The 24,503-nt window shown below is 43.1% G+C and overlaps 1 protein-coding gene across 7 annotated transcripts in view; it reads right to left on the minus strand.

Annotated features, from left to right (window-relative positions):
- SRPK2 (SRSF protein kinase 2) overlaps positions 1-24,503 on the minus strand; it is a 117,651-nt gene that overhangs the window by 27,106 nt on the left and 66,042 nt on the right. For all 7 annotated transcript variants that reach the window (XM_026677211.2, XM_087967778.1, XM_087967775.1 and 4 more), the window contains 8 exons: positions 17,681-17,789; positions 16,790-16,877; positions 16,480-16,567; positions 14,381-14,487; positions 12,617-12,779; positions 10,336-10,361; positions 5,379-5,625; positions 4,095-4,583 (listed from right to left, as the gene is read on the minus strand). In XM_026677211.2, coding sequence (XP_026532996.2) covers positions 4,095-4,583; positions 5,379-5,625; positions 10,336-10,361; positions 12,617-12,779; positions 14,381-14,487; positions 16,480-16,567; positions 16,790-16,877; positions 17,681-17,789 — 1,317 coding nt within the window. The remainder of the gene's footprint in view (positions 1-4,094; positions 4,584-5,378; positions 5,626-10,335; positions 10,362-12,616; positions 12,780-14,380; positions 14,488-16,479; positions 16,568-16,789; positions 16,878-17,680; positions 17,790-24,503) is intronic.

Here is a 24,503-nt window from a genome sequence, read left to right on the forward strand (position 1 = left end):
TTAGCAGTATTCCAGTATTTGAGGGGGTCAATTTATTTCCCAAAGCACCTGAGGGCAGGACAAGAAACAATGACTGGAAGCTCATCAAGAAGAGAAGCAATCTGGGATTAAGGAGAAACTTCCTAACAAGGAGGACAATTAACCACTGGAACAGCTTCATCATCATCATCTTCTTCTAACGACCCCATAATCCCTTGCAGGGTGGAGTCTTGGCAACTGAATGGAGCTAGCAGAATGTTTACTGGCCGGATGCCCTTCCTGTCGCCAATGCAGAGTTTTGTTCAGCAGATACATTCTCATTGTGCCCACAGAGAGAGAAATATCTGCCTCTACCTAGGATCGAACTCACAGCCTCCTGATTGTGAGGCGAGAACTCCAACTCTAGGCCACTACACTACTCTTAACCAATGGAACAGCTTGCCTCCAGAAATCGTGGGCACTCCATTACTGGAGGCTTTTAAGAAGAGCCTAGACAGCCACTTAAATAATATAGGTTCTCCTGCTTGAGCAGCGGGTTGAACTAGAAGACCTCCAAAGGTCCCTCCCAGCTCTATTCTATTCTAAAACCTGACAAGATGTATTTTAACAAACAGTCCAAATCGGTTCTGAGTATCCTTGTTTCAAGATCAGTTGTCTTGTGGATACAGCGTAGGACCCCACAACAGAGGCCGGAATTTCTGCCGCCAAAAGAGAACAGTCGTTAAGTGGGTTTTGCCCCATTTTGTAACCTTGTTGTGAAGTGAATCACTGCAGTCGTTAAACCAGTAACATGGTTATTAAGTGAATCTCTACAGTTATTCATTTAGTTACATGATTGTTAAGTGAATCTGGCTTCCCCGTTTACTGATCTGAAGTTCACACCTTAAATAATAGAAGTCATTAAATATGAGTCAGTTGCCAAGCATCTGAGTTTTGGAGACGTCATCCTGGAAATGCTGCAATGGTCAATAGTGTGAAAACGGTCAGTCTGTAGAGATTCTCAGTCCTCCAGGTCATGGTTTTCCCAAAGATGCTTTTTTTTCAGGAGACAATTGGACTTTCTTGTTTTTCTCTGTTGAAGGAAGGCATTTCACTTCTCATCCAAGAAGCTTCTTCAGTTCTGACTGGAGGGTGGGGAACGGAAGGATTTCTATTCCTTGCAGACAGCTGGTCATTTGCCTCCTTTTTTGAGGGTCGTTGAGGCCACTTGGAGGTTTTGTCTGTGTCCTCAGGGTCACTTGAATAGTACAAATGTTTCCTGTAATCTGCAATTTTTCCAGCTGACTGCAAGGAATATAAATCCTTCCATTCTTCCACCATCCAGTCAGAGCTGAAGAAGCTTCTTGGATGAGAAGCGAAATGTCTTCAAATGAAAAAACAAGTCCAGGTGCCTCCTGAAAAAAAGCACCTTTGGAATAACCATGACCTGGATGACGGAGAATCTCTACAAGACTTTTAGTTACACAATTTGGGATGAACACCCTTGGAATGATGTGGGAGTAGCAATGGATTTCCAGAGGAAAAACTGCAGGCTACAGGAACCATTTGCACTACTCAGGCGACCCTGAGGACAGATAAACCTCCAAGTGGCCTCAACGGCTCTCTAAAAGGATGCAAATGACCAGCTGTCTGCAAGGAATAGAAATCCTTCCATTCCCCCACCATCCAGTCAGAGCTGAAGAAGCTTCTTGGATGAGAAGCAAAACGTCTTCAAAAGAAAAAACCAAGAAGTCCAGTTGCCTCCTGAAAAAAGCACCTTTGTGAAAACGGTCATGAGTCATTTTTTTCTGTGCCATTCGGTAACTTTCAAACGGTCACTAAAAAAAATGATTGTAAGTTGAGGACTAATTGCACACAGAGAGAAAAGCATTTGAGGTACCCTATATTCATTACAGAGTTTTCACTTCCACCCAAAAAGCAATGTTTTGATACAAAAAGAGTGTGTCCCATCAAATAGTAGCAAACAAAGATTTCTGCAGCGCACACATTTTATTAATATTGACATATTTCTATTCTTTTTTTTCACAGTAAGCCCTACTTAAGCCCTGCACATCGGGGAAGGTACGCATCTTATAATTCAGAGACAGTTGCACAGTTGTTGCATTTATACTTCTGCGAATGTTAACTTTCTGGCACAAACAAGAAGGGAGTCGGATCAATCAATCCGCATGCAAGGACGCACATTTCTACATAACGTGTAGTTGTTGATTTGGGAGGCGAGCAGTTGGTCGGTCTGCAACCATCTGCAACCTGTACGTTACTCATCCACCCCCCCGCAGTATAGATATGTGTCCATGCCTATGCACGGCTGCAGACAAATCTTAAATAAAGGTTTATTCTGAAAACATGGTTACCGTCTCAGCATTAGACAGATTCAAGATCCCAAACAGAAAGTGTAGAAAAAGAAGAATATTTGTTAGCTCAGGGTTGGACTGAGGGGACTTTGGTAGCCTCTGAGCTTGGTTGTTTTTCTTGCAGACATTTCATGACCCAACTAGACCCAAACCTGGTTCCAAGAGAGCAAACACAAGACAAAGGCAGCAGCACAACCTTTTAAAGTTTCAACTATGAATTCTGTTTCTTCACAGATAAAAGGTTGCTTCCAACTAACTAGCTCCGACAAGAAAGAGCCTTGCCAAGTTTTTGCAAGGCTGCCAAAAAACAACAGATAAGAACAGTTTACAACACAAGAGTCTTCAAATACTAACTGTAATATCCACAAGGCTGAGTTTCAAAACGTCTTTGCTTCCTGCAAAGAACGTCCGCTGCACAGCTGGCTTTTATCTTCTTGAAGGAGGGGCCATTACCTTGCAGCCTTACTCCCGAGTTGCCCGTGCTGTTGTAGCTGCTCTTTCCTGCGAGCAATGCTGCGTGCACACGCACTGGGCACAGGCTCCTCGGGAACCTCCTCATCACTGCTGCCAGCCCCCACAATCTCTGAAGGCAGCAGTCCACTCCCTAATGGTCCTGGCCCCTCATCTGAATCCTCGCTCTCCTCAGCCGTCTGCACCTGCTGCCGGCTAACCACAACACAGGAGGTCTTGGGGAACCAATGGAATAACAGAGTTAACAGATTTGGAAGGGACCTTGGAGGTCTTCTAGGCCAGACTGGCACTGATGATGTTACCTAGTTGGGTAATGAAACATCTGCAAGAAAATAACCAAGCTCAGAGAGCACCAAGGACCCCACAGTCCTCCTCCTCGCAAACCCCTCTTCCTCCTAGAACTGTTGGATAATGAAAGGTCTGCAAGAAAACAACCTGTTGTCACTGGCCAGCTGCCAGCACAGCTGGTGGCAGACTCAGATGATGTGGAGGTTGGGCAGGAACTTGGGCCAGTTCTGAAGTCTGGGGAAGGCTATGATGGATGCTCTATATTGGACACAGAAATAGAGCCAGGGCCATCCAACATTTCCAAGCCAACGGAGAGGCAGCTGCCTTTGGAGGCTGACATGAGTGAGGAAGAAGAACAGCTGGGGCCTGTTCTAGACGCGCGTATGCGCAGAGCTGTTAGGAGAGGAGAACAACGGAGGACAAGGAGTCGCCTCGGGAAGGAAGGCACACGTGGACACTGAATCCCCATCCCCCCGGCTGGAGAATAAATAGAAGGAAAGGGAAGAGGTTATCATAGGAGACAAGAGTGTCTTTCTGAAGATTTGGCTCATCGTGTTTTGTGCTACAGAGACTGCTTGCCAGAACTTAATTTGCAGCCTTTCGGCTGGGAGCTCACGGCAATTATCGCAAGGAACTGATAAGGTCTGTTACTGCCGTTAACTCTTTGAAGGACTCTTGCCTGGACTTTTCGGTGGGTGAATGTCATTAATTTACAAGAGTGGTTTTTCGTGACATGGAGTTTCTTGTTTCTGCTAAGGCTGGGTCACAACACAACCAAACTCAGAGAGCACCAAGAACCCTACGGTCCTCCTCCTCCTCTATGCAAACCACTCTTCCTTCTAGAACTGATGATGTTACCTAGTTTGGGTAATGAAACATCTCCAAGAAAACAACCAAACTCAGAGAGTACCAAGGACCCCTCTGTGTAGAAGAAGCATCTTCACTTAAGAGTTTCTAAAACAGACCTCGATCACACGACGTTATGGTAACAAAAATGCTTACTTTTTGGCAAGTCTCCCGTACTGGATGCTGAAACCGTCCTGCTCCTGTCGTGGGATGGAGTGCTTTCTTCTCTTTCGGTTACCGTCGATTCTTCAGAAACCACTGAACCACAAGCGACAGAATCTAAAGCTCCGGAAAACACTGAAGCTGAAAATTCATCATATTGTGATTCTGGAATGTTATGACGTCCGTTCAGCAATTCGCCGTTAAATTGTTCGTAAGAGCTACCGTAACTGTACTCGCTTTTGGTGTTTGGCTCGTCGAGGTTATATTGCTCGGCGTTGGGGCATTCCTCCTCCTCTTCCTCTTCCTCCTCGATCTGTTCTTCCAGGGAGAAAAGACCGTCGATAATGTGGCCGTTGGTTTTGGGAGATTCTATCCAAGCGGGATCAGCGGATTCTGAATTGGCTAATTCTTGCTCCAGGTCGTCATCTTTCTCGGTGTTTTCTTTTTCCGTGTCTTCTTTCTCATCTTGGTCTTCTGTTTCTCCTGAGAGATATGCAAAAGACATGAGGTAAAATATCTTTTAAAATGCTGACTTTCAAGGTGGGGTTAAGCATACAGGTCGTCCTCGACTTGCAACCACGATTCAGCCCTGAATTTCCGTTGCTAATCGAGAACAGCTGTTCGGCGTGTTTTGCCCCATTTGATGACTTTTCTTACCCCAGTTGTTAAGTGAACCGGCTTTCCTGCTGACTTTGCTCAGCAGACGGTCGAGAAAGGGGATCGCATGACCCCCGGGACATTGCAACCGTCATAAATGTGAGTTGGTTGCCAAGCATCCAAATGTAAATCACATGACCACAGGGGTGTTGCAATGGTGGTAAGTGTGAAAAGCATACGTCACTTTTTTCAGTGCCATTCTAACTTTGAATGGTCACTAAATGAACTGTTGTAAGTCGAGGACTATCTGCATATGTAGTTTGTTAGTTCATTGGGAGGTGCTCTTTTATTTTTTTTGAAGTGCAATTTTGATTTGTTTGAGACATGAAGAAAATGAATCTTCTCCAATCTTTTCCTAAGTAGTAGTTCTACCATTGAAAATTGTGACCGTCATAAATGTGAACCAGATGCCAAGCGTCTGAACTTGGATCCCGTGACCGTGGAGATGCTCGTTGCTGTGAACAATGGCCATAAATCACTTTTTCTGTGCTAACTTCAAACGGTCACTAAATAAACGGCTGTAAGTTGAGAACTACCTGTGGACATACATAAAGTCTCTGAGGCTTATGTCTAGGAGTTGGGCAGCCAAATAAATTGAATAAATGACACAAACTAACTTACCATCTTCATTCCCAGGTTCTTCGTCTGCCACTTCTTCTAATTCTACACTTTTTAGTTTAACTTCCGGATGGTACCCATCCTCTTGTTCGTTGGATGGTATAGTCGAGGTGACGTTTTCTTCCGTTTTTTTCCTTTCAGCTTCCCTTTCCAGTTCTTCGATTTCCTGCAAGCGCTTTTCTAGGAGCTCAGCCTGCCTCTTTTGCTTTTTTTTTAGTTTCTTCTTTTTATTTTTAGATATCTTTCCAATCTGATGAAAAAAAGAAAAACCACAGATTCGTTTTTAAATCGCGCGACACGATTAGCTTATTCAGTGTTCCTGATCTGCCATTATTACGTACGTTTAAGCGATGGGAAAACCCGCTTACTGTAGGAAATTGTTCGAATCCTAGAAATCTAATTTTTAGATACAAATGCTCTTATCTTGGTGGAATTTTTTTAAAAAACCACCTTAATATGCTACACCAGGGGTGTCAAACTTCACTGAGGGCCGCATCAGGGTTGTGTTTGACCTGGGGAGAGGCGAAGGGGGTCGTGGCTGGAAGGGGACATGGCCAACTTGACGCCACTCATGTTGAGGGCACCTGTGGTGGCCCGGGCGGGACTGGGGGGAGGGAAATCCATTGTTTCCAAGAGAGGAAGGCGAGACCAGGGAGAACATCAAACCCTTCTCCTCCAGAAGAGGAGATGCCGGTTCCTTCCTTCCTTCCTTCCTTCCTTCCTTCCTTCCTTCCTTCCTTCCTTCCTTCCTTCCTCTTCATTCTTTCTTCTTCCTTCCCCTCTTTCCTTCTATTTCCTTCCTTGCTCTCTTCCCATTTTTTTTCTTTCTCTTCCCCTTTCTCCTTTCCTGTCCCCTCTTGCAGGCTCAAATGCAAAAGGGGAAACATTTCTCCTTTTGTTTTGCTTTTAGTTTGTTTTGCAAGCCCTCCACCAGTGAAAACAGAGCATTTTCGCTGGCAGAGGTACTGCAGGCTGGTCCTTCACTTTTTCTGGGACGGCCCCCATGGGCCAGATCTAAGCATCCTCCGGGCCGCATCTGGCCTGAGGGACCTTGAGTTTGACACCCCTGTGCTAACACGATCATCTATCCACTATCAACCATCTTAAATCCACATTTTAAAAACTATTTTTCCAAATCATCTGCAAAAAAATCTGGCCCGATAAAAACCGCGTTTAACTGAAAAGTAACCTGTCCATGGGAATTCTAGTTTGATGTAGCGGTTAAGGTGTTGGCCTAGAAATCAGGAGTTCTCGTCCCGCCTTAGCCATGAAAGAGAGATTTGGGTTGTTGTGGGGAACAAAGGAGGAGGAAGGTATAGAGGTGGTCCTCGCCTTACGACCACAATTTGAGCCCAATGTCTTTATTGCTAAGTGAAACGTTGGTTAAGTGAGTTTTGTCCTGTTTTACAACCTTTCTTGTCACAGTTGTTAAGTGAATCACCACAGTTATGAAATGAGTAACCTGGTTATTAAGTGAATCTGGCTTCTCCATTGACTTTGCTTGCCAGAAGGTCGCAAAAGGGACCCCTGGGGACACCGCAACCGTCATAAATATGAGTCAGTTGCCAAGCGCCTGAATTTTGCTCATGTAACCAAGGGGTTGCTGCAACGGTCATAAGTGTGAAAAACAGTCATAAGTCCCTTTTTCAGGGCCATTATAACTTTGAACGGTCACTAAATGAACAATTGTAAATCGACAGCTACCTGCATTGTGTGTGTTTGCTGGGTTATTTGTAAAAACAATAAGGGCAGGATACAAATAAAATTAATCAAATGACATGAAGGTATAAAAATAAAATAAAAATATAAACCAAATTAAAGTAAAATAAATCTGCAGAAGGTATTTATTTCCCCCCCTCAATCCTAGAATGTTTGTGTTTTTTTGAGACTTTTGGGTAGCTACATTCTATTAAGACATAATATGGAATCTTTCCTTTAAAATGTACCCATTTCCCAATCAAAGGTTAATTTTTTTTGGGGGGGGGAGGGGGAATGGGCCAGCTGGAATGTACCAAAGTACATTTTCCAGCTATCAAAAGCAGGACGTAGGATGGCATTTCAAACTGTTGTTTTTTTCGTGTTGAGAATGCATTATGTTAAGAAATGAATCATGGATACCTTGGTATCAGAATGGCAATGAAGAACAGAATAGAAGCTGGAAGGGACCTTGGAGGTCTTCTAGCCCAGCCTCCTGCTCAAGCAGAAGAACCTATACCATTCTGGACAAATGGCTGTCAAGGTATCTTCTTTAAAACCTCCAGTGATGAAGCACCTACAACTTCTTGTGGCAAGCTGTTCCACTAGTTGATTGCCCTCATTGTGAGGAAGTTTCTCCTTAATTCCAGGTTGCTGCTTTCCTTGATTAGTCTCCATCGTTTCTTGTCTTGACTTCTGGGGCTTTGGAAAATATTTTGACACCCCAACCTTCTTTGTGGGAGCCCTTCAAATACTGGAAATCATTTCAAATTTCCCACTATAAATGCAGCTACTAACTTTATTTTGGTATTTAATTGACCCTGTCTAAAATGCTACCAGGTTTCATTCTTTTGTGATCATGGGTATAAATTAGCAAACGTATAAAACTAAAGAAAAAGTGCTAAACTTCTCATTGAAGTCAACGTTGATGATTATGGGGGGGGATGACACAGAGCACTGATTATTTCTATGCAGAAATAACTCCAAGAAAGGCCACTGCTATAAAATTCCTGACACAGTCTTATTAAGAAAAAGTGTGCTAACCTAGCGAGATCCCTTCTTTTTTTTCACCAACGGTGGTTGAAATTTTCCCCTCCTTCACAAGCAACTTGTCATGAATTATGAAAATATGGTCTTTGAAGAAAAATATGTTGCACAGCTATTTTTGGGTGAACAACATTTTGATGCTCAACTGCAGGCAGGAATGTAGTCTATGTAGTAATACCAGAAGAAGTTAGTTACAGGTAGTCCTTGAGTTCTGACCACAACTGAGCCCAAAATTTATGTTACTGAGACCTTTGTTAAGTGAATTTTATAACCTTCCTTGCCGCAGTTCGTTAAGTGAATGACTGCGGTTGTTAAGTTAGGAACACCGTTGTTAAGTGAATCTGGCTTCTCCGTTGATTTTGCTTGTCAGAAGGTCACCAAAGGGGATCACATGACCCCAAGACACTGCAACCGTCGTAACTATGAATCAGATGACAAAACGGCTGGATTTTGATCATGTGACCCTTGGGGGAGGCTGCAATGGGCGGAAGTGTGAGAAACAGTCACAAGTGCCTTTGTTCAGTTCACTTCGATTGGTCACTAAATGAATTGTGGTGAGGATTACCTGTATTATATACTATATAATTATATACTACCGTATTTCCCTGAAAATAAGATCCTGCCATATATATAGAGAGAGAGCCACCAAAAAAAAGGCACCAAGTCTTATTTTGGGGGAAGTCATCCACTGACTAACCTCACTCGCCGCAATCAACCCTGGCTTCATTTTTGCTGTCAGAGGCCTTCAGGAAGTTCTTCTTCTTTCAGCCCGACAAGCTTTCCTGAAGACCTCTGCAGCCGATAACAGAGCTCTGGATCGATCCTGAGCTTTGTTATGAGATATCAGAGGCCTTCAGGAAGTTCTTCTTCTGTGGCTGACAAGGCTTTCCTGAAGGCCTCTGCAGCCGATAACAGAACTCTGGATCGATCCTGAGCTTAGTTATGAAGATACAGGAGGCCTTCAGGAAAGCCTTGCTGGCCTTGCCGGCTGAAGAAGAAATGGGCTGGCAAGGCAGGTGTCGGGGTGTGCAAGGCCTGGCTACAACTGTCCAAAGATAAGTAATAGAGCAGCTCCATCTCCCCCCATTACCACCCTAGCTTAATTTTTACCCGTCCACTCTGGAGTGGGCAAGATCTTAATTAGGGCTTATTTTTGGGGAGTAGGGCTTATATTGGGTGCCCGTGTAAAAATCAACTTACTTTCAGAGTAGGTCGTATTTTCGGCGAAACAAGGTATACATTACACATGCACTTCCAAGGGTATTGATTTAAGAGTCGACCAGTTGCTATGATGATGTAATGCTGGGAAATGAGTCAGCGAGGTTTTTGGGCTGATATCACTTTAAGAGCCTGAAATAAGAAGAGGCCCTATTGGGGCCTATGTCTCTGTCCATGTGCGCTTCTGTGCTGTAATTGCTGATTGCTGTTTGTCTGACTAAAGTACTTGTATGTATATATTCTTTCTAGATAAAACCTCTACTTAAATATAAACCGTTGTATTTGCTCCTGGATTGTCTCACATAGTCACACTGTGCACACTCTGACAGTTTGCCTCATATGAAAGATGGAATAAATCAGTTTCTCCAAAATTGTCTCTGGTCCTGTCCCCACCTATCTTGGCATAGGAAACATACATAGGTAGTCTTCAATTTACAAGTTCATTTAGTGACCATTCAAAGTTACAACAGCACTAAGAAAAGTGACTTATGATTATTTTTCACACTTAGGACCATTGCAGCATCCCCGTAGTCACATGATCAAAATTCAGATGCTTGGCAACTGACTCACATTTGTGACGATTGCAGTGTCCCAGGGTTGTGTGATTCCCTTTTGCAACCTTCTGACAAGCAAAGTCAATGGGGAAGCCAGATTCATTTAGCAATGGTGTTCCTAACTTAACAACTGCAGTGATTCAATTAGCAAATGTGGAAAGAAATGTCACAAAATGAGGCAAAACTCAGTTCTCTCACTTAGCAACAGAAATTCTGGGCTCAGCTGAGGTCATAAGTTGAGGACTACCTGTACTTAGTAGTTTCATTTAGTCTAAGTGGTATTAACATGTTTTAAAATCCAGTGGCAAATATAATGCATGATGAATATTATGCAAAAGACTCATCGTCAGATAAGATTCATAAATGAAATTTAAAAGGTGTTATCTTTCAACCATCCAAACAAAAGAATTAAGATACCTAAATAACAACAATGTAACAATACTTACAGGCTTTTGTTGCGGGGCAGTACTCACTAAAAAATAAAATAAGAGACAGCTAGAATCACATTTATGAATATTCAAGTGTATATTTTTAAAAAATAGTAAACAGGATATATACCAGAGACAAATTCCTTGTGTACCCAAATACATTTGGTCAATAAAGAATTCTATTCTATTCTATTCTATTCTATTCTATTCTATTCTATTCTATTCTATTCTATTCTATTCTATTCTATTCTACTCTATACTACATTCCACTCCACTCCACTCTATTCTATTCCTTATTGCATTGTACTGTACTATATACTGCATTCTACTCTATTCTTCATTCCAATATTCCAATATTCCAATTCTATTCTATTCTATTCTATTCTATTCTATTCTATTCTACTCTACTTTATACTACATTCCACTCCACTCCACTCTATTCTATTCCTTATTGTATTGTACTGTACTATATACTGCATTCTATTCTTCATTCCAATATTCCAATTCTATTCTATTCTATTCTATTCTATTCTACTCTACTCTACTCTACTCCTAATTCTATTCCATTCCATTCCATTTCATATATTCTATTCCTATTCATTCCATCTTTTTTTCTTTTCTTTTTTCTTTTTTCTCTTTTCTACTCTACTCTACTCTATTCTACTCCTAATTCTATTCTATTCTGTTTCTCTTCTCTTCTCTTCTCTCCTACCCTACCCTATTCTATGAGGAGAAGGCATAGCTTGCTGGGGAATTCTGGGAATTGAACTCCACAAGTCTTAAAGTTGCCAAGGCTGCCCCAAGTCTAAGCCATCCAAGCATGTTCAAAAACTTTTGTCTTCATCATCTGGAAACGTTTTCACTGGTCCTCTCAAAACACTAGAGCTCTGTCATTCACCCATCTATCTTGCTTGGACATTCACGTTCCTAGCCAAACAGCAAATTCATGCCAGACTGTTCCACCAAGCTTTGTTCTCCTTCCAGAAAAACCTGGGAGCTGAGAGACATAGGCTTCATGAAAGATATTCGTTCCCAGGATGATAACATTCAGGAAAGCCTTGCCAGCTGCAGAAGAAACAGGCCGAGGTGTGTGAGGCCTGGCTGCAACTGTCCGAAAGTAGGGCAGCTTCACGCCCTCTTTCCCCACCCTAGCTTAATTTTTACCTCTGCACTCTGGAGTGGATGGGATCTTAATTAGGGCTTATTTTGGGGGGGGGGGCTTATAGTGGGTGCACATGTAAAAATCAAGCTAGGACTTACTTTCGGAGTAGGTCCTATTTTCAGGGAAACAGGGTAGTTTTTCTGCTATTGCCATAAAAGGAAAATCTCAGATCAGATATACAAGGGGTCCCCAACCCCTGGACTGCTACCCACTACAAGGCTGTGGCCTATTCACAACCGGGCCACGTGAGCAGCGGTCCAAAGCACACGTGTGCGCAGCTCAACTCACCCGAATGGCAGGCTTACGCACGCAGCTCAATTTATGCAAGTCAAGCTGTGCCCACATGCACGCCGGCCCACTGCTCACACGGCCCGGTTCTTCCCTGTCCTCTCCCACACCAGCTGGGCTGCCAAGACCTATCTTAGATATACAGTATATATCTAAATCTGGATCTCCTCCAATTGTAGATATATATATTTTTAAAGCCAGGGCAAGCTGGCATTAGCTATACGTGTGTGTGTGTGTGTGTGTGTGTGTGTGTGTGTGTGTGTGTGTGTGTGTGTCCGGCCGGCTGGAAGATGAATGGTTGTCTGCCACATCTATTCATCTCCATCCCCTGCCTTTTATCCCCAGAGCTAGGGTGGGACTTCGCTACTAGTGGTGACTCTCGTTCCAAGGACTAGCCCATAGATTTCCACTGCTCTCCTCTCCTCTGCCTTCTGTGTATCCGGACATCAGGCACTGGATACAGCTGTTCCTCCTCTTCCTCATCAGTCACCTCCAGACCTGGGGGCTGTTGACTCACGTTCTGAGGGCTGATGGACGGCCCAGGCTCTGCCTCTGTCTCTCTCTACCTCGGCCAACTCCATTTCCCTCTTTCCCCTCAGAGCTCTCAGGTTGCATTGATGCTGATCCTGACTCCATGCCTCCTCCTCTGATTTGGCTGCTGGATGGGGCCAGTGGCCGACAGACCACAACAAATACCTGTTCCTTTGCTATTGCAAAGCAATTGAAAATTTACACCTTCCAATTCAGCATATTTAAACGTATTGTTCCCATTGAGTAAAATCGACTCAAGTTCTATTACAGCTCCACATTGTCTCATTTGTGGAAAATAGGAATTTTGAATGCTGCTACCTGCTGAGCCAGAGGGAGGAGGTGCCCCTGCCTGCCACTCTGTCGCTTCCGCCGCCATTCTCCGCACGTAGGTGTCATCTACACACATCAAGATGTTTTCTGGTTTGATATCCGTATGAATGATCTTACATTTGCTGTGAAGGTAATCTAAACCCTGCAATACCTGATTGCAAAATATTCAGACGGAGAATAATTGCATTACCATCAAAAACAAGGACGCTGGTCAGGATTCAACAGTTTTAATACCGAGTTATTCACAGACCTCCTGATGTTGCTTAACCTCACGAGTATGGCGCCATACGTTTCTCTGGAAGTAACATTGTACAGGTAAACCTCGACTTATGACCGCAGTGGAGCAAACTTTCTGTTGCTAAGTGAGACATTTGTTAAATGGGGCCGTTTTTACAACTTTTCTTGCCATTTTTGTTAAGCGAATCCAGGGGTGGGATTCTACCGGTTTGGACCGGTTCACATGAACCGGATGTTAAAGCTACAGCTGGTTCGCCAAACTGGTATTTCAAACGACTGAGTGCCCCCCCCCCCTGCTCCTCCCCTCCCAGGAGTCTCCACGTGGCCCATTTTCATTGGAGGTAAGCGAAGGGTTCGCACAGAGGCTCTGGGAGGGGGAAAAATGGGCCTTCTGGAAGTCCGGAAATGGGCCTGTTTCCGGCTTCCGGAGGGCTTCCAGAGGCTGAGGGAGGCTGTTTTTGCCCTCCCAGAGGATGCCTCTGGACCCTTGGGAGGGCAAAAATGGCCTTTCCCGGCTTCTGGAGGCCCATCAGAAGCCGGAAACAGGAAGTTCCGGTAGGCCCCGCCAGTCATGGCCACACCCACCCAGCAACCGGGCAGCGAACCGGTTGCTGGAATTTTTGACCCCTGAGCGAATCCCTGCCGCTACTAAGTTAGGAACACGGTTGTTAAGTGAATCCAGATTCCCCATTGGCTTTGCTTGTCAGAAGGTTGCAAAAGGGGAACACATGACCCTGAGACACTGCAACCATCATAAATATGAGTCTGTCGCCAAACGTCTGAATTTTGATCACGTGACCACTGCGGATACTGCAACGGTCATAAGTGTGAAAAAACTGCTGTTGCGAGAGTCTGAAGTTCAATCACATGACCATTGAAGGGGTTTGACGAGGGATCTTCAGGTCGTAAGCCACCAGTCATAAGTCAAGGATTACCTGCATTAAGTGGTATAGCACAATGTCATTTCATCTACTGCTACAGGTTGTAAAACACCGCTTTTGTGCAATTGAGAATGTTAATAACTAATTTTTTTGAAGTGGAACTCTTCCAATATTCTTCTTTCCAAGTGTTAACTTATCTCAGTATTTCATAGCTGTGTGCTTATGATTAATTTCTGGACGTTTCTCCTTAACATTACAAATAGTTGGAACGCTTTTCCCCAAAAATAAGACCGTGTCTTATATTAATTTTTGCTCCAAAAATGTGTTAGGCCTTATTTCCCAGTCAGGCCTTATTTTCCAGTTAGGCCTTATTTTCAGGGAAAATATAGTTCCAAATGTGTCGGTCTGGCTGACAATCTTAACTGGGGCTTATTTTCGGGGTAGGGCTTACATTACAAGCATCCTGAAAAATCATGCTAGGGCTTATTTTCCAGTTGGGTCTTATTTTCAGGGAAACACGGTACTACAAAAAAAAAAAAAGACTAAAATATCTAAAAATACAATCTCTCCAAGTTCTGCTAGACAATGACATATTAATACCTGAATTAATGACATATGAATATGGGACTCTTACCTGCCGTATTATACTTTTCACACAATGGATTGGAAGGCCCTGATAGCTGGACTTAATTATCCATTTTAAAAGGTGATGTCCAAGTACTTCAAAAACCATACAGACATCTGTGTTTCAATTAAGGACAAATGGCAAGTGATTTTTATTGGTGCACAATTACAAAGCCATTACAAAGATGAATGCTACTGAAATCAAAAGATGGGCTGAACTCTTCTACAATGTATTTTACGTAAAGTAAGGACAGAACTGCACAATCCTAGACTAGACCCATCAAAATTAAACATGCTGACCATTTACGGCAGGGGTATCAAACTCAATTTCATTGAAGGCCGTATCAGGGTTGCGTTTGACCTCGGGAGGAAAGAGGGGAGGGCAGGCCAGCTCAATGGCACTCATCAAGGCTCAGTTTTTGGCCGTGACAGCCTTCTGCAACCCTCTGCTAGCGAAAACGGAGCTTGGGGAGGCTACATGCGGCCTGCCTGGGTTCCATTTTTGACCACGACGCCCTCTTGCAGCCCTCTGCTGGCAAAGCGAGCTCAGGAGGCTACATGAGGCCCGCCTGGGTTCCATTTTTGACCACGCGCCCTCTTGCAGCCCTCTGCTAGTGAAAACAGAGCTCGGGGAGGCTGCGCACGGCCCGCCCAGGCTCTGTTGTCGCTGGCATAGGCATCGTGGGCCGGTCCTTCGCTGTTTCCAGGATGGGCCACGGGCCAGATCTAAGCACCTCAGGGCCCGGATCTGGCCCGCGGGCCTTGAGTTTGACACTCTTGATTTACGGGCTGATAAATATGAGCATGAGAACCAGATTGGTGTAGTGGTTAAGGCATCACACTAGAAACCAGGAGACTGTGAATTCTAGTCTCATCTTAGGCACACAGCCATCTGAGTGAGCCCAGGCCAGTCACCCTCTCTCAGCCCTAGGAAGGAGGCAATGGCAAACCACTTTAGAAAAACCTTGCCAAGAAAACGGAAAGGACTTTTCCAGAGTCTCTGAGAATTGAACAGGGGGAGAGAAAAAAAGTATGAGCAGAGCCCATAAATTAATTTCATAAAATAAAAATTCTGTAATAAAAAAGAAAAAAATAAAGATCATAGTGCATGCAAAACATCTCTATGAAAACATCTTAGGCAACAGCAAGAGGAATTTTCAGTCTAATATAAGTCAAAAGAACATAAATTGTTCCTGTAGCAACAACATCTTATAACTAATTAGAATTATAATGTAACATGGTAGATCCGTTATAGAATCAGCTGGTGCTTTATTTAGCGACAATGTATCTTTTGTTTGACTATCAAAGCAGACACTATGAAAATAGACACATTCCCACCGTTATAAAAATAGACAAACGTGTAAAAATAAACATTATATTGTATAAATTAAACATTGTAAAATAAATGTATATCGTAATTGATAGCTGTATATGCAGTACTTAAGGACATTTTGTTTAGAACAATTTAGAACAGTGGTGTCAAACTCGATTTCATTGAGGGCCACATCAGGATTGTATTTGACCTCGGGGGGGGGGAGTGGCCGGGGGGGATGCGGCCAGCTCGACGTCAGTCATCGAGGCTCCGTTTCTGGCGGAAATGGCCTCCTGCAGCCCTCTGCCAATGAAAACAGAGCTTGGGAAGGCTGCAGTTTTCACTGGCAGAGGGCTGCAGGAGGCTGTCGTGGCCGAAAACGAAGCCCGGATGGGCCGTGCGCAGCCTATAGGAGCTCCATTTTCACTGGTAGAGGCCTCGTAGGCCAGTCATTCACTGTTTCCAGGGTGGGCCCCCATGAGCTAGATCTAAGCACCCCACGAGGCTGATCCAGCCCGCAGGCCTTGAGTTTGACAAGCCCTGGTTTAGAACATGGTCAGTATTTTAAGAAAAATATTATAAGATAAGTCCCGTATAAGCCTTAACCTGAATTTTAAAATCTTATTTCCAAAAATACCAAAAACATTCAAATTATTACAAAAGTTATTTGTCACAACACATATTTTGAAAAGCATAATTCATTTTTAAAGAACTGACCCACTAACAATAGTTCAATATTCTGAAGAGAATGAACCGTTTTTAATGAGCTTAAAATGAAAAATAGATAGAAAAGATACGTATGCCATTCATGCCGGAAATTTTAAAGTCGTCAATTAATTGGACCACCATGTCTTTATTTGGATCGCTAGGATCACTTTCACGAACCTAAAAACGAAGACAAAAAAAAAATCATGTACTTTTTTGAATTAAGTGCCCCAACATTATATTTTAAAAGTACCAACATTTATTTTAAAGACAACGCAGGTTTGAAAAGGCCTTGTAGCTTTAAAACTGTGTCCCTTATTTCTAAATGAGTTGTAAAATTACCTGTATCTGAAGAAACAAAATTGACTGCTAGAAAGAATGGGAAGTTGTTGTGATACTTACACATTTCAGCAATTTTATTTCATCCAAGGCTGTCTCCGTATAATGTTGAGCACTTTTTACAACTTTCATGGCGACAAACCGTTTCCCCCTTTAAAATAAATAGTTCAAAAGAAAAAGTATCAATGCTATATACCAGTGGTGGCTAACCTTTTTGGGCTCTTGTGCCAAAAATTGCGCACTTGCATGCCAGCACCCAGAATGCAATGCGTGCCCTCCCTCACCATGCCCCCTGCGCATGTGCGCAGAGTCTCCACCCCACCCCCTTACTTGCACTGCACCTCACAGCTGATTTTTTGGCTGGTTTAAGGCCTTTATCGGCCTCCCAGAGGCTTGCAAAAAACCTCTGCAAAGCTTTTCAGGAGGAATTATAGACCCGTTTCATCACTTCCTGTATGACAGGAAGTGACGAAACTTCGTCCAAGCTTTCAGACCCATGCTGGGAGCCCATCCTTAGGGAACTTCTCTTTCCTGGAATGTGAGAACTTCACTCTACATTCCGTTAGGGAGAAGTTCCCTGAAGATAGACTCCAGCATAAGTCCAAAAGCTCAGAAGACCAAAAAAAATAAAATCATTCAATCAACATTCATTGAATAATATGCCGATCATTTCTTAGGGAAAGAGATTTCAATATATTGTATGTTTGATTAGGCAGCATTAATAAACATATAAATTGCTATGTTCAGCAGATTGCAAAGAACACATTACACATACAATGCAGCATGTGTGTGTGTGTGTGTGTGTGTGTGTGTGTGGTAGTAGTGTGTGTGTTAGGCTATACTGTCTATCTATCCACCATCCATCCATCCACACCTGTCTGTCTGTCTGTCCATCCATCCATCCATCCATCCATCTGATAAAAATAAGATGCAAAGAAAAAAAACATATCTTACTGCATGTCCCAGCATAGCCAGACGGTAGAGAAGTGACCCCATCCTAATTTTCTGATAACGTGATATCGACCATTGAAAAGATCTCCAATTTTCACTGGATGGTAGCCACCTTTCCAAAAAAAAACATACCAAAGGATATAATTAAGGATGTAATTTCACTTGTAGTGTTTTACTTACGTATGCAGGAAAGGATCTTAATATAGCCAGCTACCTGCAGAAGTGCAACTGGAAACGTATGCATTTATTTAGACCATCGCTGAATATAATGGAACAATTCTGAGAAGAGATGCCTAAGATGGCTTTGCTGGATTTAATTCAATGTTCCAAAAATATCCTGGGACAAACCTTAAAGGTTTAATTGTATTCTGAAGTCATTGTATCACAATTGCAAAGAAGACAGTAGTTTAGTGTATGGAAATATTTCATCCCTCAATCCCTTCCTCCTTCCCCACTCACCACTCCCTCAATCCCTCCCTCCCATCAATCCATCCATCCATCTATCCGTCCATCTCTCAATCCCTCCCTCTCTCCATCCATCCGTCTCTCAATCCGTCCTTCTCTCCATCCATCCATCTCTCAATCCCTCCCTCTCTCCATCCATCCATCCGTCTCATCCGTCCTTCTCTCCATCCATCCATCTCTCAATTCCTCCCTCTCTCCATCCATCCATCCATCTCTCAATCCCTCCCTCTCTCAATCCCTCCCTCTCAATCCCTCCCTCTCTCCATCCATCCATCCATCTACCCATCTCTCAATCCTTCCCTCTCTCCATCCATCCATCCACCCGTCTCTCAATCCCTCCTTCTCTCCATCCCTCCATCTCTCCATCCCTCCCTCTCTCCATCCATCCATCCATCCGTCTCTCAATCCTTCCCACTCTCCATCCATCCATCCACCCGTCTCTCAATCCCTCCTTCTCTCCATCCATCCATCTCTCCATCCCTCCCTCTCTCCATCCATCCATCCATCAATCTCTCAATCCCTCCCTCTCTCCATCCATCCCTCTCAATCCCTCCCTCTCTACATCCATCCATCCACCCATCTCTCAATCCTTCCCTCTCTCTATCCATCCATCTCTCCATCCGTCCTTCTCTACATCCATCCATCTTTCAATCCCTCCCTCTCTTCATCCATCCATCCACCCATCTCTCAATCCCTCCCTCTCTCCATCCATCCATCCATCCGTCTCTCAATCCTTCCCACGCTCCATCCATCCATCCATCTCTCAATCCCTCCCTCTCTCCGTCCATCCATCCACCTGTCTCTCAATCCCTCCCTCTCTCCATCCATCCATCATATTGTGAAATGGTAAATCAGATTTTGTACCTGTTTAAAATGGGAACATAATGTAACATAGGAGTGTTTTATGTATTTTGTGGATCTATAAAAATACCAAAAGGGTATTTTATCCAAGCAATTTTTTTTCTATTTCATCAAGCTCAGTATAGTAAGGTCTATTAAATCAAGAATTTAATACTGGCATTAAAAAGTTTGCATTGATAATGTCTGGGTAGAAGGAAGGGAAGCAGGGAATTTTCCATTGAAATGAACACAGACCAATTGGAAATGTGTGACTTTTGAGAGCTGAGATCTGTATGCATGTGATTGTTGGGTTTATGTTTTACTGAACTTCAGTGTGGTTTTATCTGGTTTTTGTTGGCCAGTAAAACGTCTTATTTTTATTGGGTTCACTACCCAAATTTTCTTGGACAAATTGGCAGCTGTATATATTGGATGGATGGATGGATGGATGCAGAGAGGGAGCGATTGAGAGATGGATGGATGGAGAGAAGGACGGATTGAGAGGGATGGATGGATGAATGGAGAGAGGGAGGGATTCAGAGACGGATGGATGAATGGATGGAGATGGAGAGATGGTGGATGAGAGAGGAGGGAGATGGGTGCTGGATGGATGGAGAGAGGAGGATGAGAGAGGGATGGATGGGATGGAGAGAGGAGGATGAGATGGTGGATGAGAGAGGATGGGACGTGGATGGATGGATGATGGGAGATGGAGAGATGATGGTGGTGGATGGATGGATGAGATGGAGAGATTGAGGGTGGATGGATGGATGAAGAGGAGATTGAGAGAGGATGGATGGATGGATGGAGAGAGGGAGGGATTGAGATGGGTGGATGGAGAGGATGGATTGAGAGACGGTGGATGGATGGATGAGATGGATGGATGGATGGATGAGAGGGAGGGATTGAGATGGGTGGATGGAGAGGATGGATTGAGAGACGGGTGGATGGATGGATGGAGAGAGGGAGGGATTGAGAGAGGGATGGATGGATGGAGAGAGAGGGAGCGATTGAGATGGGTGGATGGAGAGGATGGATTGACGGGTGGATGGATGGATGGAGAGGAGGGATTGAGAGACGGTGGTGGATGGATGGATGGAGAGAGGGAGGGATTGAGATGGGTGGATGGAGAGGATGGATGAGATGGATGGATGGATGGAGAGGGAGCGATTGAGATGGGTGGATGGAGAGGATGGATTGAGAGACGGGTGGATGGATGGATGGAGAGAGGGAGGGATTGAGAGAGGGTGGATGGATGGATGGAGAGAGGGAGGGATTGAGATGGGTGGATGGAGAGGATGGATTGAGAGACGGGTGGATGGATGGATGGAGAGAGGGAGGGATTGAGATGGGTGGATGGAGAGGATGGATTGAGAGACGGGTGGATGGATGGATGGAGAGAGGGAGGGATTGAGAGAGGGATGGATGGATGGATGGAGAGAGGGAGGGATTGAGAGATGGGTGGATGGAGAGGATGGATTGAGAGACGGGTGGATGGATGGATGGAGAGAGGGAGGGATTGAGAGAGGGATGGATGGATGGACGGAGAGAGGGAGCGATTGAGAAGATGGATGGATGGAGAGAAGGACGGATGGAGAGATGGATGGATGGAGAGAAGGAGGGATTGAGAGACGGGTGGATGGATGGATGGAGAGAGGGAAGGATTGAGAGATGGGTGGATGGATGGATGGATGGATGGAGAGAGGGAGACCACGAAAGGAAGTGTCCAAAATTTATCTGGGTAGAGCAGTTTCAATCTGTCTGTCAAGGAGGATTAATATATGCGGGGCAAAATATGAAGACCAATAACTGCACAAAAATGAATGTTGACATTTAGAGGTACTGCTTTAGCATCAGCAATCAAAATGCAAGAATAGTATAGTATAGTTTGGTATAGTATGGTATAGTATGGTATAGGGAATAGAATAGAATAGAATAGAATAGAATAGAATAGAATAGAATAGAATAGAATAGAATAGAATAGAATAGAACAGAACAGAACAGAATAGAACAGAACAGAATAGAGGGTAGGGTAGGGTAGGATAGGATAGAGAATGGAATGGGAATGGGAATAGAGTAGAGTAGAGTAGAGTACAGAATAGGAATAGGAATAGGAATAGGAATAGGAATAGGATAGGATAGGATAGGATAGCACAGGACAGGACAGGACAGGATAGAGTAGGTAGGGTAGGAGGACTGGACAGGACAGAGAATATAACGGAACAGAACAGAACAGAATTTATTGGCCAAATGTAATTAGACTTACAAGGAATTTGTCTCTGGTGTATAAGCTCTCAGTGTGCATGCAAGCAACAAGTGATAAATCATGATTGTAATCATAAGATACAATCATAAATCATAAAATACAACTAGTGATAAATCATAATACACCAATAGGTGAACGTAGTATGAAAGATGAGAGAGATGAGAAAGATAAGAAGAGGAGAAGGATGAGAAGATCACAACAATAACAGCAATAATAGCAAATACGATCTCTGAAAATCTATTTAAATAAATAAGTAAACATGGCTGGCCATTATTATTTTACCAGAGCAACCATTTTTAAAAGCTTGCACCCACTAATATTTAACCTTTCTTTATATTTGTATAAAATGTTGATACACCCTGTTCTTACATAATGTCAACTGAGCCGCGATTAAAACATAAAACCAGCCAACATTATTTTAACGAGTCTATATTCTGAATGGCAAAACAAAAAAGAAAAATGTTAAGAAATGATGAACGTGGGGCGCTCGGTATAAATTCTATCGCTCTTTTTAAAAAGAGCTGTTTTGTAAAGGAGGGCCACAGAGCGAAGAATGAAATGTTTCACATAATGACTGACTGGTTTTGAAAGGGAAGAAGCAGAGACGCAGAGCTGGTTCTTTTTCAAAGCATCTCCTGAATGTGCTGTTATTTTAAGCTGGCAAATGAGCGAAATTCTTGCCTTTGTTAACTCTGATGAATAGGAGACATCTCCAGAGTAAAAAACAGGAGCTAAAGAAAAAGCAAAAATCTAGGCCATCAAGTACACACACACACACACACACACACACACACACACAAGTCTAGTTGCACCTGTGGCCCACAAACTCTAAAGGTCCGTTTCCAACCATTCTGATCCAGTTGGCACATCTGGACTGCTGTTTGATTATTTATTTACCAATAAAGGAAACTATTTGTAGGGGCCCTTGGTGCTCTCTGAACTTGGTGGTTTTTTTGCAGACGTTTCGTTAACCAAACTAGGTAACATCATCAGTGCTATCCCCAAAGGTGCTTTTTTGTTTTCAGGAGGCAAATAGACTTTTTTTTTCCTTTTGAAGACGTTTCGCTTCTCATCCAAGAAGCTTCTTCAGCTCTGACAGGTTAGTGAGGAATGGAAGGATCTATCCCACCATCCTGTCAGAGCTGAAGAAGCTTCTTGAATGAGAAGCGAAACGTCTTCAAAAGTAAAAAACAAGAAAGTCTACTTGCCTCCTGAAAAAGAAAAGCACCTTTGGGACAATCATGACTAAGAATTTCTACAGATCATCAGTGCTAGTAAGAAATGTGGTTTGTTTTCAATTTATATTCTAATAGCTTCTCTAGTTTGGTAATGAAACATCAGCAAGAAAGCCCACAAGCACAGAGAGAACCGAAGATCCTTCCTTCCTTCCTTCCTTCCTTCCTTCCTTCCTTCCTTCCTTCCCTTCCTTCCCTTCCTTCCTTCCTTCCCTTCCTTCCTTCCTTCCTTCCTTCCTTCCTTCCTTCCTTCCTTCCTTCTTTCCTCCCTCTCTTCGCCATTGTGGTACAGTGCTTACAATGCAGTACTGCAGGCTAATTCTGTTGACTGTCAACAGTTCAATTCTCACTGGCTCAAGGCTGACTCAGACTTCCATCCTTCCAAGGTCGGCAAAATGAGGACCCAGATTGTTGGGGACAATACGCTGACTCTGTAAACCGCTTAAAGAAGGCTGTGAAGCACTGTGAAGCGGTGTATATAAGTCTAAGTGTGCTATTGCTAAGTGCCATTCATTCATTCAATCAATCAATCAATCTCAATCAATCAATCAATCAATCTCAATCAATCAATCAATCAAATTTCACTCACAGAATGACTCTGGGCTGAACACGGTTAAAAACAGTGCTTCCTCTTTCCCCATTTATTTTAGAAAGCAAGAGAAAGCAGGGATTAAGGATTGTTTGCAGAGTTTCTTCAAACTGTCCTTCACTAGGATTAATCAAATGAGAGTTCATAGAATTGCTTTTTTTTTTAATGCTCATCGTACCCCTATTAAAAATCATTCAATGAATCAGTGTCACTAAGGAGCTGAAAGCCTGTAATCCAAAACTGGAATCAGACACTATACACCCATGAACACAAGAATGCTATTGTTGAGAAATAATTCAAGTATGTACAGTGGTACATCAGAACTCAGAGTTCATTGATTCCAAGAGGCACGATGAGTACCAAAAATAAATTTTCCCCAGAAGGAATAATGTAGTGAGAAACAGACAAGTTCTAGGTTGTGCGTTGAGTACGGAACAAACGAGGAGTAGTGAGACAAAATTTTCGCATCAAAATGCACTGAGTACCAAATTCAGTGAGTTTCAAAGCAGTTGAGTACCAAGGTACCATTATATAAGAAGACTATATGCTCTCTCAACCATAATGCCAAAACATGGGAATGGGTTAGGGTGCTGAATTTCAACCATTCATGCTTCCTTTTCTGCCTTTCAATCCCTTATGTTAAAGAGATTGTTGGTTTTGGTGCCAAGACACACAATAAAGCACAATTATTATGTCATCTATGCAAGGAAAAGGGATAAGGCGGCGCATAAACTAAAGTTATGATGATTTTAAAGTAACTCCTGCCTCAGTGGCCCATCAGATAATTTTCAAGGAGTTTCCTGATCGTAGAATAAGAAAATTATCCTAGTATTCAGAAGTTTACAAGAGAAAGGAAGGATAGAAAAAGTCAGGTTTCCAAGTGATGAAATCCATTTAAAAAGAATAAAACAAAGTCCATCTTCCAAGACAATTTCTTTTATTTAGGAAAGCATCAAATTGGCAAAGTGCGTGGTGATTCCGGATCTGATACAACCCGGAATTACCCCACAATATTAAAAGTTAGAAACAACCCCCAATAGAAGTAATTCAATTCTCCAATAGAAGTAATTCAATGTTGCTTGATGTCGTAAATTTCCACCTCAAGGGGCCTAAGCATGGACAGCTCGTTTTCCCATGGGAAGAAGAATCACCTAGCCAAAACAACTCTCTCTCTCTCTCCATTCCTCCCCACTTAGGAATGTGGCAAGCCCAAAACCCTTCCCCCCATGACTGCCACAGAGAAAGCAAGAAAAAAAATACTGTATATACTAAGTCTAACTAAAATGGCTACACATGTCAATTTAGGGCTTGACAGGAAAGTTACATATGAAGGAAATGACTTCAATATAAAATTGGTGATTCGTCAGAATCCTGCTAACCTTTCTAATTTAATTTTGGAAATGCTATCACAGGTCTCCAAGGAATATATAA

This window comes from Notechis scutatus, chromosome 6 (assembly GCF_049901735.1).
Source record: "Notechis scutatus isolate UNSWTSFEM ecotype Mainland chromosome 6, rNotScu1.2, whole genome shotgun sequence".
NCBI classification, from domain to species: domain Eukaryota; kingdom Metazoa; phylum Chordata; class Lepidosauria; order Squamata; family Elapidae; genus Notechis; species Notechis scutatus.